Source organism: Poromitra crassiceps (genome assembly GCF_964638095.1).
Source record: "Poromitra crassiceps genome assembly, chromosome: 12".
Taxonomy (NCBI): Eukaryota; Metazoa; Chordata; class Actinopteri; order Beryciformes; family Melamphaidae; genus Poromitra; species Poromitra crassiceps.
This window is the reverse complement of record NC_139632.1, coordinates 8016933-8033923: the sequence shown is the minus strand read 5'-3', so window position 1 is coordinate 8033923 and position 16991 is coordinate 8016933. Positions and strand designations below refer to the sequence as shown.

Here is a 16991-nt window from a genome sequence, read left to right as displayed (position 1 = left end):
CCGAAACGTCCCTTTTTACAACTGAGGAGGTTTTAACTGTGCTAAATAGCCTCCCGAACAACAAGGCAAGTGGCTCAGACGGCGTTGTTTATGAAACATTTAAAGCCGCTAAACAGTGGACCTGTCTGGTATTGACCAACATCTTTAATGTCTGCCTGACCAATGGAAAAGTTCCTCAATCTTGGAAAGGAGCATTGATCCATAGAATCCCTAAAAAGGATAACATCCCAGACGACCCAAGTACGTGGAGAGACATTTCCCTTCTGCCAACTATCTACAAACTTTTTATGAAGTGTATACTGAACCGCATCCTTCCGTGGCTGGTGGAGGCGGGTAGGCCTATACTTTCTAAAAAGCAGAAAGCATATATAAACCGCCAAGGTATGAACGAACATGTGTTCAGCCTTAAAACGGGCATTGATGACTTTAAACACGAGTCAACCAAGTTCTATACCGTGTTTCTGGATTTCCGTGATGCCTTTGGCACACTATCTCATAGTGTCATGATTAATTCCCTGGTTGAAATCAACCTGCCAAAAGCGTATATAGACATAGTCAGTGATATATATGCAGGCTCATTCATACAGGTGATATGTGGTGATCAGCTCACTGAACCAATCCCACTCGGAATTGGCATCAAAACCGGGTGCCCTTGGAGTGCTGTAAACTTCATTATCGCCATCAACAGCTGGCTGAAATGGCTCGAACAGTGCGCCCCGCCGGACACGAAATCTCCGAACCCAGTCCAGGGCTACGCTGATGACGTCCTGGTAGCCTCCAGGGAGGAGCGCGTAATCTCCAACATGCTTTTACGCACGGACGCATTTTTGCAGTGGTCTGGACTTGAGGCGAAAAACACCAAATGCGCAGTATTTTATGAACGGCGCAGCGGGGGCAACAGGTGGTACAGGGCCAGACACGACAAACCACCCTCTTTCACCATCATGGGTAAAGAAATGAAAGTTTACGCACGACATGAGGCATATTGCTATCTTGGACATAAATTCAATGTTGCAGGAGAATGGGAGGAGCAGTTGAGTGATATTGTCGCTCAATACTCTACCAGACTGGACATGATCGATACATCCCCTCTACCCATAACCATGAAACTATCAGCAGTGCGCGAGATTGCGCTCTCCAAGGTGCAGCATCTCTTCGCAAACATACACATTCCTAAATGCACTCTGACAGAAATGAACAATAAAACTGTTAATTTGGTACGGAAATGGATGGGCCTCAATACGCACTCAACCAGAGATTTAATTTTTCACAAAAGAAGAGAGGGGGGGTTAGGCGTCCCCAATGTTGAATGGATTTATACAGCTACGAGAATAAACCATCTCCTCCGTATGCTAAACAACGATGATCCCGCCGTCAGAGAACAGGCACGAGCTTCACTTCTCCTGGATTTAACAAAGCGCAAAGTCCCACACTCAACAACAGAGGCCAATTTCCTGGGATTCAGGAAAAAGCCCAGTGGGAAACTGGACACGCGCGCCCCGGGGTTTGGAGTGCGCTCTGACTGGCCCGACCTTAACGACATCTGTAACAGTGCTCAAATACACCTGAGCTGGAGCGACGCGAACGCACTGGACCGTGTGGTGGAGGTTGGTGATGCTGTAGTCACTGACACGGGCATTTCTGTGCGGGCGGTGTTGAGCACTGACGAGGACAACACGAAGGTCCTGAATCCCCAGAACTGCAGACGAGACATTATTGAACACCATCAAACCCGCCAGCGGCAACGCTGGACTGGTCTGCGGCTACAAGGAATGCTGGCCTGCCTGCCGTGCGCTGACCATACTGTGTCCCATTCCATCTTACACAACTCAATAATAGATGAATCCATTCTTAAATTCACAATAAAAGCCCGGTTACAAGTTCTGCCCACCAAATACAACCTTGCCCTCTGGTACCCATCACAACATGATTCACACTGTCTACTGCACAATAATCAGCAACCGGAATCAGTTGCGCACATTATGAATAGCTGCCCCGCTTTCAAGGGACTGTATACGGCACGCCACGACCGTATCGTGGATTTGGCTGCTAAAGAACTGCGTCGTGCCACTGGACAACACACACAATTCCACATTAACAAAACTGTTCAAATTAACTGGTTTGCCTCATCCCAATCTAACAATACATTTAACAATACTGTTCAAAGCTGTCCAAATACTCCGGATATTGTCATGATCAATGAATCCACCAAGTCTGTTTTAATTTTAGAAATTGGATGTTCCTTTGATTTGTACATGGATACATGCTTCAGTTATAAATGGCTAAAATATCAAACACTTGCAAATGCCATCTCTGCATGTGGGTATAATTGTAAAATTTTAGTCTTGATATTTGGTAGCCTGGGGCATGTTCATAAAATGTGTGTGCGAGGACTCCAACTTGCTGGACTGGCAAAAAAAGCTGCAAAACAGTTGGCCAAGTACTGCTCTGTGTCTGCCATCATTGGCAGTCATTTCATTTGGAAAAGACGCTGTCACTTATACCCATAGCCTCATGTTTCTTTTTTTGATCTGCCTATGTCTATAGCCTACAGATAACATTGTGAGCATGATCTTGTATTGTATTGCATTGACTCTTGCTACTATTGGGTTTTGATATACGATTAATGTCTCTAATCGAAAATCCAATAAAGAAATTAAAATGTGTGTGTGTGTGTGTGTGTGCACGTGCACACACGTACGTGTGTGCACGTGTGCGTGTGTGTGTGCGCGCGTGTTCTGCCACCAGCAGCTCACGCCCCTTAGACAGACAGCAGGCATGCGTGTGCAGCGGATGTCTCTCGAATATCAATGAACCACACACACACACACACACACACACACACACACACACACACACACACACACTCTCTCTCACACCCACACACCAGGGCGTCAGAGGTCAGAGAGTGAGTCAATCATCTAGCGCGTTGCGACAACTGAAAAAAGGAGTCTGTCTGTGTGTGTGTGTGTGTGTGGTGTGTGTGTGCTCGCTCGCGTGCGCGTGGGCACACACTTTTGCGTGTGCATACGTGCCTGCGCCTGGGTGTGTGTGTTAATGTATGTGGGCGCGCATCTGTGCGTGCGTGCGTGCGTGTGTGTGTGTGTGTGTGTGTGTGTGTGTGTGCGTGTGTGTGCGTGTGTGTGCGTGTGTGTGTGCGTGTGTGTGTGCGTGTGTGTGTGTGTGTGTGTGTGTGTGTACAGAGAGCAGGGGGCCGGCAGCTGTCAGGGGCTAGGAGCAGCAGGCACTAATGAAGCAGATGAATAGTGCAAAAACTCCCAAATACAAACAGGACAGTTGACATTTTTCATCTGTCAAAAGCAGAAGATGCATGAAAATACGATGGGGCCTTGTTTAACCCTTTACCTACTGGCTACTCTAGCTGGCTGCTCCCCCCCCCCCCCCCTCTTCTCTCTCTCTCTCTCTCTCAGTGTCTCTCGCTCTCTAGCTGTCTATATTCCTGGAATCAATTCCCCACAAGCCCACAAATGTACACACAAACACCTATTCAGTACCCAGCAGTGCATATCTACAGTATAATAGAGAGGCAAAGTGAACGTCACTTCCTGCTTCAGCACTGTACCAGAGATTTTCTTCCGCAATTTATTTTCCCATAGACATTCCGTAAAATGCTTATAAAAATAGTTTTACTTGGTCAAACCAAACGGTTCAGTTATATTTAGAATCGGGAGGGACCATAGAACATTTGACTCAGACCAAAACTTTAAAAAAAATCATAGAAAAAACATTTTCTTTAAACCCGCATTTTTTTTAACGTTTTGGTCCGAGTGAAATGCTATGCGATCTCTCCTGTTTCGAAATATATCTGTACCGTTTGGTTTTGAACGAGTACAACTCTTTTTATACGCATTTTACAAAATGTCTATGGGAAAATAAATGGCGGTTGAAAATCTCTGGTACAGTGCTGAAGCAGGAAGTGACGTTCCACTTTGGCTCTCTATTAGGTATTTAAGAGTGTTTCCCGATGAGTCAGCGTTTTTTCGTGCCCATGTCATTTGAGCCCTCCAGACAAACTCAGACCCTCCTGAAAGAAAGAGCCATTTTGTGAATGTGAGTTCAGTCTCTGTTTGAGGCTTTTTCAGAGCTCTCACAGCTTCTGTTGGTTTGCCCGGCAGGGGAAGTGATTCATTTATTAAATCAAAATGAAACATGTCATGTGGGTGCTAAAGGTCTCAACCATAAATGTAATTTCCTGCCATCATTGGGCTAGTGACGCATTTATGGCCTGCAATGGCTGTCAAATTGTGATTTAATTTAAGATTTGATTTAATAACTGGTGTTTGGATGCCGTCCAGTCAAATGCAACATAATATCTAATATATATTATTATATTTATTATCAGCCACATCCGATTCAATAATGAACCTATGTGCTTTCCCCTTGATAACAGTGAGGTGGACTGAGATGTCATCAGATAAAATGTGAGTTCTCTTGTCAGAGGAGAGGACAGTGTAAACAACACACTTCAGAACTGAATTGTTTTTTCTTTTGGATCTATTGTTAGTCTGTCTCAAAGAGGACAGCGTTTGGTTGGTCGTCACTCAAACTGGGAAATTAGGACATAAATAAAACTTCTGGACAAGAACAGATTCTCTACACCCAATGAATTAGCAGTTCTACCCGAACATTAAAGTTAACAACTGACCCATTGGGAAATATACTAGCTTATTACATTAACATATATTCGTTGAAGCAGTGCTTATGCCATAATGCAATTTAATAAATGCCCTTCTCACGATCATAAAAATATATAGCTATATTTAGACTAGAGCATGGTTTAGTGTGTAACGTCACTATATGGCAGCTATATTTAGAGCATGGTTTAGTGTGTAACGTCACTATATGGCAGCTATATTTAGAGCATGGTTTAGTGTGTAACGTCACTATATGGCAGCTATATTTAGAGCATGGTTTAGTGTGTAACGTCACTATATGGCAGCTACATTTAGAGCATGGTTTAGTGTGTAACGTCACTATATGGCAGCTATATTTAGAGCATGGTTTAGTGTGTAACGTCACTATATGGCAGCTATATTTAGAGCATGGTTTAGTGTGTAACGTCACTATATGGCAGCTATATTTAGAGCATGATTTAGTGTGTAACGTCACTATATGGCAGCTATATTTAGAGCATGATTTAGTGTGTAACGTCACTATATGGCAGCTATATTTAGAGCATGGTTTAGTGTGTAACGTCACTATATGGCAGCTATATTTAGAGCATGGTTTAGTGTGTAACGTCACTATATGGCAGCTATATTTAGAGCATGGTTTAGTGTGTAACGTCACTATATGGCAGCTATATTTAGAGCATGGTTTAGTGTGTAACGTCACTATATGGCAGCTATATTTAGAGCATGGTTTAGTGTGTAACGTCACTATATGGCAGCTACATTTAGAGCATGGTTTAGTGTGTAACGTCACTATATGGCAGCTATATTTAGAGCATGGTTTAGTGTGTAACATCACTATATGGCAGCTATATTTAGAGCATGGTTTAGTGTGTAACGTCACTATATGGCAGCTATATTTAGAGCATGGTTTAGTGTGTAACGTCACTATATGGCAGCTATATTTAGACCATGGTTTAGTGTGTAACATCACTATATGGCAGCTATATTTAGAGCATGGTTTAGTGTGTAACGTCACTATATGGCAGCTATATTTAGAGCATGGTTTAGTGCATACATGGGCAACATACGGCCCGCGGGCCGTATGCGGCCCGCCGGCGCCCCCTGTGTGGCCCGCGATGGTATTGCAAAAAAAAATATATATATATATTTTTTTTTTTTTTTTTTACAGTGCACCTGAACGCAACATGCAAGATACCCGCTGAATAAGTGTCCAAATGTTCATGTCATTCTGGCCAATACTCTTCTGTTATAGCATTTCAGTCTGGAATATGGAATATATTTCAATAATATTTATGACTAAAAGGCTAAAAGTAATCTCATGTGTAAGAAATGACTGTTCTACATTGAAGTAGAAATTTAAATAATTAACTTGTTGGTTTTGGATTTATTTAGCTTCAAGAGTGCATTTTTGTTCTTGTGTGACCCTCAACACAGGCTTTGAGAATCCCAGGCCACTTACTGATACTTAAGCTTAAAATAACCCACTCATATTCTGGTTTATTTCAAGAAAAACATTTCGGCTAGTGGAAATTCGAATTGGCTCGTAACTTTAAAATCTAGCAGCCATATTGGCAGGTGGTGAAAAAAGTTAATTTCAAGCCCTGCAGGGAGAGCAGGTGGTGACATAGGAGTGCGTGAGAAAAGGATCAAATATTGGTGGTTAAGACTGAATAATGACATCACAACTGTTAATTTAAAATGAGTTATTCCTCTAAACCTGGCTTCAAATGCCCAAAATGTTTCGCGCTGGCGCCGTTCAGCCCTCAGCAAAAACTGGTAGCGAGGACATTTTTTTGTGGCCCTCTCTATCATCAAAGTTGCCCATCCATGGGTTACGGCGTGACAATATTTGTTCGCCCCCCGGCAACAATCTGGGTTTCTCATGTGGCCCCCCATGAAAAACAGTTGCCCACCCCTGGTTTAGTGTGTAACGTCACTATATGGCAGCTATATTTAGAGCATGGTTTAGTGTGTAACGTCACTATATGGCAGCTATATTTAGAGCATGGTTTAGTGTGTAACGTCACTATATGGCAGCTATATTTAGAGCATGGTTTAGTGTGTAACGTCACTATATGGCAGCTATATTTAGAGCATGGTTTAGTGTGTAACATCACTATATGGCAGCTATATTTAGAGCATGGTTTAGTGTGTAACGTCACTATATGGCAGCTATATTTAGAGCATGGTTTAGTGTGTAACGTCACTATATGGCAGCTATATTTAGAGCATGGTTTAGTGTGTAACGTCACTATATGGCAGCTACATTTAGAGCATGGTTTAGTGTGTAACGTCACTATATGGCAGCTATATTTAGAGCATGGTTTAGTGTGTAACATCACTATATGGCAGCTATATTTAGAGCATGGTTTAGTGTGTAACGTCACTATATGGCAGCTATATTTAGAGCATGGTTTAGTGTGTAACGTCACTATATGGCAGCTATATTTAGAGCATGGTTTAGTGTGTAACGTCACTATATGGCAGCTATATTTAGAGCATGGTTTAGTGTGTAACGTCACTATATGGCAGCTATATTTACAGCATGGTTTAGTGTGTAACGTCACTATATGGCAGCTATATTTAGAGCATGGTTTAGTGTGTAACGTCACTATATGGCAGCTATATTTAGAGCATGGTTTAGTGTGTAACATCACTATATGGCAGCTATATTTAGAGCATGGTTTAGTGTGTAACGTCACTATATGGCAGCTATATTTAGAGCATGGTTTAGTGTGTAACGTCACTATATGGCAGCTATATTTAGAGCATGGTTTAGTGTGTAACATCACTATATGGCAGCTTTAGAGCATGGTTTAGTGTGTAACGTCACTATATGGCAGCTATATTTAGAGCATGGTTTAGTGTGTAACGTCACTATATGGCAGCTATATTTAGAGCATGGTTTAGTGTGTAACGTCACTATATGGCAGCTATATTTAGAGCATGGTTTAGTGTGTAACGTCACTATATGGCAGCTATATTTACAGCATGGTTTAGTGTGTAACGTCACTATATGGCAGCTATATTTAGAGCATGGTTTAGTGTGTAACATCACTATATGGCAGCTATATTTAGAGCATGGTTTAGTGTGTAACGTCACTATATGGCAGCTATATTTAGAGCATGGTTTAGTGTGAAACATCGCTATATGGCAGCTATATTTAGAGCATGGTTTAGTGTGTAACATCACTATATGGCAGCAGTTAGATGGAGAGCCCATAAGGGCATTCTCCCATCATATGACGTCATCAAAATCAATTGATGAGAAGAGGACCTGCAGCCGAGTCAGATTTAACTCAGATTTTCACAATCATCCAACTTTTGCATCCCGTTTATTAATATTACTGTACTACTAAATAAGCAATAGAGTTCTACAAAAGCGTGATGTTTGATGGTACTCTGGTATAGAGCACTATCAATATCAATCTGATCTCCCCTGACTGCTGGAGCAGAAGCTCTTGGAATATCAAAGCAAGCAGTGTGGTAAAAAAAAAAAAGCTATCATCTGCATTAGCTCCGATTAGTATGCGTGTGTGAGGGTGTTGCCCCTGAGCACACGTGCATTCTTCTCTGTGCATTTTGTCTGTGTGTGTTTTGTTCTTTGAACGCAGCAGAATTCAACGTGAAATCTCTGGCTACAGATATGACACTATGACTAATGGAAGCACATCATTACTGTCTGCCACACACACACACACACGTGCATGTGTGTGCGCGCGCACACACACATGCACGCGCGCGCACACACGCCTGTCATCTCTGTCGACCCCCTGCTGTGCCAGCCTCAGTAGTAATTGTCGGAGCAGAGGCAGAGGTGTCCAAGGAGAGAGAGAGAGATCCTTCTCCACGTGCACGTGCGTTTGTGCGTGGATATCTGTGAGTGTGATTAAGAGAGCGAGTGAAGTGAGGGAGAGATGGGGAAATGTGTCCAGAAGAGAGATGGTCCCCCGCTGAGAATCCACTGCCATCATCATCTTGACGTCCCACTGGAAGCAGTGACAGAGAGACTCTTGTCCCATCTGCCCAATAGGGATACAAGGGCTTTTCTGTCCCTGCATCTTCTCCAACCTTTGACGCGTCTTTCAGTGAAGACAATGAGAAGAGACTCCTAACAGGCACTTTTTTTGGGCCAATGGAGATGAGTTTCACTCGCAGCAACAGTTTTTGGGCCAATGGAGATGAGCTTCACTCGCAGCAACAGGCGATGAAGCGGCACAAAGGGTCAAAAAGTGGTTCCACTTGGCAAGATTTGTCTTTAAAGCCTCAATAATGAGGCAACATTATTATTTGTGTGGGATTCATTTTGAGAGAGAGTTTTGATGGCATTCACTGTGGAAATGTGGAAATGTAGCCATTCTGTTTTTGCAAGGGTATCGTAGCCATCAGGGGACATTCACACGTCTGGATAGCAATGTGCCGAGGGGGCATATTGTTTGGTGCTAATGAAGGTTTTTGTGTGGATAAAACTGTCTGTATTTTTTTTAATCTGTCTCTTCTTTTCTTTTTTCTTTGTTGTCCTAAAGAGACACAGGCATTTAATTGGTAGTGGGAAAACAACCCTGTGCATCATCAAGGCCGGGCTTATTTGTCTTGAGCACAACCACCAAATCAGCAGGTGCAAAATCAATAAATAGTACAGTTTTGCAGGCAAGGCCGGATCTACCATATAGGCAACCTGGACACCTCCCTCAGCATGAAGGGGCCCTATTTTATTTTTATTTTTTATTTTTTATTTACTTATTTACTTATTCACTTATTTACTTACTTACTTACTTACTTGGGGGGGGGGGGGGGGGGGGGATTGACTGTTGAGCCATTCATTTTTCCATAGACATTTCGTAAAATGCTTTAAAAAATAGTGTTACATGATCAAACACAGCAATTCAGTCAGTCTATTGTTACCATTAAAAAAAAACAGTTTAAATGACGAGAAGATAATAGACACTAAAATCATCCATGTGTCCGTGGTAGATCATTCCTCTTGTGCTCCATGCTAACAGTTTAGCATACAGTAAAGTATGCGTGATAGATAGTAGGCGAGTAGCATTATCTAAAGTAAGAAGACTGCCTTTTTTGTGATAAAACGTTGATAGTGGTTTTTATCATATGACCTGTAGCTTTGTACATTTTGGAAATAATTCTCAGTATAGCTGATGTAGCCAGGTTCATTTTTGGTACCGTTTTTCCTGGTGAGCAACCACATAATATTATTAATCTGCTGTGTGCTGAGTTTTAGCTGTACAGAGTTTTCCATCGCCTGCCATATTTACATTGCATGGAAATGAGGAAAGTAGCCCCTGTCAGGTAAAAACGGTATGATATTTTTTAAGGGCTGTGCAATAGAATCGATACAGCAATATATCGTGATATTTCAGAAAAATATTGTGATATATCGCTGTATCGATTTTTTTTGCACAGCCATGTGTTTAGTGACACAATAAGAATACTTGTGCACTTTATTTTTACTTCAGTTTGCTCAGTAACACTGTATGCAACTGTTCAAAATGAGTAAATACCGTTCTAATAAATTGGAATGACAATTTTGAATTAAATAGTTTTGACTCAATTTGTCCATTGAGTTATCAATATATGTACTATTATTACAGTACCTGGGTGGTACACAGCAAGTTGTATTTTCAGCTCTATTTTAACATTTTCAGTAAATTATCTAGAGGAGTCTGATTCGTTGTATGTGTACGGTACATACCTGACCAATAAAGCTGATTCTGATTGTGATTCTGGTATTGCAATATGTATGTATTATGCAATGTATCATGGTACAATTGTATCATAACTCATGTATCGTGATACATATCGTATCGTGAGATCCTTGCCAATACCCAGCCCGCCAATTGTTTTCCAATCTCCTGTGTAAAAACACCAGAATTAGCCATTGCCAGACTTAGCCACATTATTAGATTACTTACTACAAGTTCTCATTTTGTCACTTTTGAGATGACGCTAGTCCCCTACTATCACTCAATTTAGTGCATGCAGAAGTGTTAGCAGGCAGCACCTGAACAAATGACCCTTCTGAAGGATCTACCAGGAACCAGGGTCTACCACCAGGAATCATTTGGATGTCTATGTTCTCATATCTTAGCAGGTAAATTGACCAACCTCTCTCCAAAACGGTGTATTCCTTTATTATCCTGTGAGTGATAGTTGGCCTTAGTTAGTGTGCTTATCAACCTCATGTGCCATGGAGTGCCAAGAGTATGGTGTAGCAATCAGTGAAATCGCCTGGTATCGTCCTTGATTAGAATGAAAACGTGCAGTCTCGTGTCACTCCATGGCACATGGCTGCGTACGGTATCTCCGCTCCAAATAAAAGACACAGCCTCTGTTGTGTTGCTGCTTTTTTCCTTTTATGGTCCCGTATTTCAACAGACATGTAGTATCTCTGTAGTAAATGTAGTATCTCTGTAGTGCCTGTGCTAGCGAGTGGTGGCCAATTCACGCTAGCCTGCTGCCTTCTGGATGGAAGGAATCCATTTGGATCCACCTTGGGAGAACTTGTTCTCTTGTACTTTCACGCTACCAATTAGCAGGCTGTCTCCAATTGCCAATGCGGGGGACACCTGAGAAATGTAATCAGTTAAATTGATAATGTATCACGCAATTCCTCTTGCTCCCATGATGATAAGCTTTGGCCTCGTCTTCCTCTTCATCTTGTGCTGTTAAAACAAGGCGTCAGCCTTCCTCTGCCATCAACCACCCCCTCAACATCAAGTCTCATCCAGATTACACACTAGTTGGAAATGTCCATTACATTTCATATACTGTATATTGTGTGTGTATATACTGTATATATACAGATCCTTTCCAAAAAAATTAGAATATCATGGAAAAATTAGTTTTTTTCCACAATTCCTTTCAAAAAGTGAAACCTTCATAGATTATAGATTCATTACACACAAAGTGAAATATTTCTAGCCTTTATTTGTTTCATTTTTCATAATTTTGGCCTACAGCTCCAGAAAACCCCCCAAACAGTATTTCAAGAAATTAGAATAGTGTGAAGAAAATCAGCAGTTACTTCTCAGTTATGACTGACTCCAGCCTCAGTCCACTCCCTCTGAATCTCCGCCAAATTTTTCAATCGTCTTTGCTTGACAATCCGCTGAAGCCCACGGTCATCCATGGTATTTCCATGATATTCAAGTTTTTTGGAAAGGATCTATATATATATATATATATATATATATATATATATATATATATATATATAAACAGGGTGGGATGCTTTCAATAATGTGAAACCTTTTTCCACTCTCCTCACTTACAGTATATCTTCTCTTCTTCTCCTTTCCACTCTTCGTTACCATCCCTATCTGCCTCTGCTTTGCTTTGCCTGCTTGCATCTATTTCCTAGAGAATAGCATTCCCTCACTGCTCTGTCCTCTCCTCTCCTCTTCTCTTCTCAACTCCTCTCCTGCTTGCCTCGCCTTCTCATCACCAACTTTTGGAAGCAGTGAGTGCAGTGCAGCAGAAATGGCCAGCTAACTAGAGGGAAAGCATACAAGTTAGCCAAGAGAAACTTTTCTGGGATGATTCTGTTTTGGTTCACTTGAATTGGAAACCCACCACCATCCCTCCTAACAAAACATACAGAAGAAGTGTTGATGTACAGTACACACAACTGTAGAAATCTTCATGAGTCGTCCCATCGCTGCTTCTTTATCGTTCTCTCTCTCTCTCTGTCTCTCACTCTCTGTCTCTCTCTCTCTTTCTGTCTCTCTCTCTCTCTGTCTGTCTCTCTCTCTCTGTCTCTCTCTCTCTCTCTGTCTCTCTCTCTGTCTGTCTCTCTCTCTCTGTCTCTCTCTCCTCTCTCTCTCTGTCTCTCACTCTCTCTCTGTCTCTCTCTCTGTCTCTCTCTCTCACTCTCTCTGTCTCTCTCTCTGTCTCTCTCACTCTCTCTGTCTCTCTCTCTCTCTGTCTCTCTCTCACAGATGGCAGCCCTCCAGAGTCCTTTCTATGGGGATAAGATGAACCTGTACTCCCTGTGTAAGAAGATAGAACAGTGCGACTACCCCCCTCTCCCCTCGGACCACTACTCAGAGGAGGTGTGTATCACCGGCCCATTACAGTTACATCACATGCTAGACTTGAACCCGGTCACAATGTTTAAAAGCGTTTAGCTTCCTTTAACGTCTCTTCTTGTTTTTACCATCTTCAAAAGAAACAGGCTATAATATATATATATATATACAGTACACTGTAGGCTATACACTGTATATTAATCATAGTATATTTTATTCAAATATTTAATAACATGAGCTACTGTTTTAGCCAGTGCTGGTCTGCTTCTCTTTCTCTCTGCCAATTTACTGATGTTTACTTGTATTGACTATGAAAGTACATTTTTTGATATGACAAAGACTGCCTGCGACCGTATGGCTCACGCATACACAGTACGTACACAAAGAGTGGAGTCCACCCGCTCGTCTTCGCTCCAGTGCAGTATGATATTACTCCGGCGACGATCTGTGATCAAAAGACCCCCATATGATTACATAACCGTTTGAAAATGAAATGCACATATCAAAAGCATCTGGCCGTGCTACAGAGAGTGGGCTGAAACTAAATGGGCTACAGTGTCATGTTTCCCTAAGTCAATGTTAAATCATCTGCTGTGATTCTGCGTAGACTTCGCCGCACTCGCAAATGTAATATAGAAGGTCTGCGGTTAAAGATGGCCTTATTGCTGATTGCCAGTGACGTGTGTACAAGTGCGCATGGCTCAGGTCCACAGTGGCTACAGTGTGTCTGTGTACAACAGGTCCACAGTGGCTACAGTGTGTCTGTGTACAACAGGTCCACAGTGGCTACAGTGTGTCTGTGTACAACAGGTCCACAGTGGCTACAGTGTGTCTGTGTACAACAGGTCCACAGTAGCTACAGTGTGTCTGTGTACAACAGGTCCACAGTAGCTACAGTGTGTCTGTGTACAACAGGTCCACAGTAGCTACAGTGTGTCGGTGTACAACAGGTCCACAGTAGCTACAGTGTGTCGGTGTACAACAGGTCCACAGTGGCTACAGTGTGTCTGTGTACAACAGGTCCACAGTGGCTACAGTGTGTCTGTGTACAACAGGTCCACAGTGGCTACAGTGTGTCTGTGTACAACAGGTCCACAGTGGCTACAGTGTGTCTGTGTACAACAGGTCCACAGTGGCTACAGTGTGTCTGTGTACAACAGGTCCACAGTGGCTACAGTGTGTCTGTGTACAACAGGTCCACAGTAGCTACAGTGTGTCTGTGTACAACAGGTCCACAGTAGCTACAGTGTGTCTGTGTACAACAGGTCCACAGTAGCTACAGTGTGTCGGTGTACAACAGGTCCACAGTAGCTACAGTGTGTCTGTGTACAACAGGTCCACAGTAGCTACAGTGTGTCGGTGTACAACAGGTCCACAGTAGCTACAGTGTGTCTGTGTACAACAGGTCCACAGTGGCTACAGTGTGTCTGTGTACAACAGGTCCACAGTAGCTACAGTGTGTCGGTGTACAACAGGTCCACAGTAGCTACAGTGTGTCTGTGTACAACAGGTCCACAGTAGCTACAGTGTGTCTGTGTACAACAGGTCCACAGTGGCTACAGTGTGTCTGTGTACAACAGGTCCACAGTAGCTACAGTGTGTCGGTGTACAACAGGTCCACAGTAGCTACAGTGTGTCGGTGTACAACAGGTCCACAGTAGCTACTATGAGTGCGTTTACATGCAGACAATAAACAGTTTATTAGCGGATTTCTGGAGTTACCTGATTATTCAAATGGTCATGTAAACAGCATAAACCGATAAGCTTTATCCGTTTATGGCCGTTATCGGGTTATGAATAAACCGATAAACATACCTAGGTTTTTGGCCAATAACCTGTCTTTTGAGTGCATGTATACAGCTTATCAGGTTTCTTGTGGGTTTATACATCTGCGCATGTACAAGTTGCATGTAAAAAGTTGAATTACCGCCGCCTTCTGGTGAGAAATCCGACTAATTGACTGAATCATGTAAACCCGGGTTTCTCCTATTGTCGGATTATTAAAGTGCATGTAAACGCAGAAATCAGATTATTGCCATAAACTGATTACTCACAGTTATCAGTTTATTGGTGTGCATGTAAACGCACTCAGTGTGTCTAACAGGTCCACAGTAGCTACAGTGTGTCTGTGTACAACAGGTCCACAGTAGCTACAGTGTGTCTGTGTACAACAGGTCCACAGTGGCTACAGTGTGTCTGTGTACAACAGGTCCACAGTAGCTAGTTTTGCCTTGCTATACTTATTCATATCTCCCTAGCCAAATAATGATGCTGTGCAGTGAGAGGCTTTCATTGCAGTGTGCTATCTACTTCATTAGGTTGATAAAGGCTAATTGTCTCAGGACTCTGTTGTGCATGTGTGTGTGTGCGTGTGTGTGTGTGTGTGTGTGCATGTGTGTGTGTGCGCATTTGTGCAAGTGTATGTTTGTCACAAGAGCAACCCCCCCCCGCACACACGCGCGTGCACATACACACACACACACACACACACACACACACACACACACACAGCGCTGAGCTTCTGCGTTGCCCCACATGTCACCCCCATCCAGGAGAAAGAGAGACAAAGCGAAAGAGAGAGGGAACGATAGAGCGAGAGACGGGGCGATGGAGAGATGGAGATGAGGGGGGTGCCTGCAGCGCCTGTCTGGATGTAAACAATGCTCCTGAAGGATCGGCAGCAAACTGTCAGCTGCTCATCTTTGTTGTGTCATTTAAGCATCTCCGTCTGTGCCCCCCTCCCCCTCCCCCCCTTCACTAGCTGCCACCCCCCCCCCCCACCTGACACCCCCCGCCCCGCCCGCCATGCAAAGAAGCGCATGAATATTTTACATATCTGCATCTCTTCGCCGTGCCCTCCCCCCCCCAACCCCCCCCTTCTCCCTCCATTCCGTGGGACTAATTCTCAGACTGTCTGAATTTGCATCTTTCTCTCACTTTCCCTCTCACTCTCACACACACACACACACACACACACACGCGCGCGCGCGGCTGGGGAGAACTCGTCCAAACCAGCGCCACGCAACAGCGGCCAGGAAGTCGGCAGACGGTTACCATAGCGACCCCGCGTAGATGTTATTTTTTTTCTTTCCTTCCCATCTTTCATTCTATCTTCCTTTTTTTTAATGATGGCGGTGGCTGTTCCGCCTGCGAGCCTGTCTATCTATCTGCTCCAATCAGCCGCTTCGCTCGGCTTCAAGTGTAAATGCTGTCTCCGGATGGCAACGGAGTGGCATCGGTGTGTGCGTGCGTGCGTGCGTGCGTGCGTGCGTGTGGCTTGTGTGCGTGTGGGCTCGGCTAGTGGGTTCAGCAGACCGATGAGCGATTAGCACGCTAACCTAGCCTCACGTCTTTGTCTCAGCTCAGTTACCTGTTGCCTCGTTATCTCTATTATTGGAAGAGCTCGTCTGGAGGGTGTGTTACCTTACCGGGGGGGGTTGTTCATTTGTCTCAATCAAATCTGCTGTTTTAGCTCCACAGCGTCTTTTTGTTTAATAAAGCCGCTAACCGTTTTGTTATTTCTCTCTTGATCCTCCCCGTCCCCGTCCCTCTCCCCGTCCCCGTCCCCGTCCCTGTCCCCGTCCCCAGCTGAGGAAGTTGGTAGATATGTGCATCAACCCAGACCCGGAGAAGAGGCCGGACATCACCTACGTTTACGGCATTGCCAAACAGATGCAGAACCTGACACAGGGCAGCTAAGCCCCGAGAGCTACACACACTCTCGAGCTCGCAGAACTCCTCCCCCCCCCCCCCCCCCACCTCCTCCCTCTCCCTCCCTCCCTCGCTTTTGATGCTGGACTTGTACACATCTATCAACTCTTTTATACAATAACTTACTCCGAAGTTTCGCTCCCGATGAGAAATACTAGTACTGTACACGTACAAGTTTTACTTCTAAGGTACCGGTTGTGCCTTTAACCCATTGATACCTGATGCAGCATTTGTGTGTGTATCCCTTGCGGTCTTAAAGGGATACACACACAAATGAGGGATAAACACGCAAATGCTGCATCAGGTATCAATGGGTTAACATGAATGGCATCCCAGGCCTTTCGAACACTAGGATAAAAGATGATAGATTATACTTTTTTTTTTTCTTTTTTTTTTTCAGATGGACCTCAAGTCCTTAAACGATATTCATGTGATGGCACTGAATTATCAGTGTATCATAATCCATGTTTATTGCTGTGCCTTTGACACCCGTGTCCTCTGTGTTCTCCTGTTGTGAACTACAGCCGTTCTTCAGCAGCTACTGCTAAGTGCTAATGCTCTGTAGCTATACAGACAGAGA

At 43.6% G+C, this 16991-nt stretch overlaps 1 protein-coding gene across 3 annotated transcripts in view; it reads left to right on the top strand.

The window, feature by feature from the left end:
* Positions 1 to 16619, top strand: part of nek7 (NIMA-related kinase 7) — a 103781-nt gene extending 87162 nt beyond the window's left edge. For all 3 annotated transcript variants that reach the window (XM_083647942.1, XM_083647941.1, XM_083647940.1), the window contains 2 exons: positions 12611 to 12724; positions 16289 to 16619. In XM_083647942.1, the coding sequence (XP_083504068.1) occupies positions 12611 to 12724; positions 16289 to 16399 (225 nt within the window). In that variant the 3' untranslated portion in view covers positions 16400 to 16619. The remainder of the gene's footprint in view (positions 1 to 12610; positions 12725 to 16288) is intronic.
* Positions 16620 to 16991: the final 372 nt, after the last annotated feature.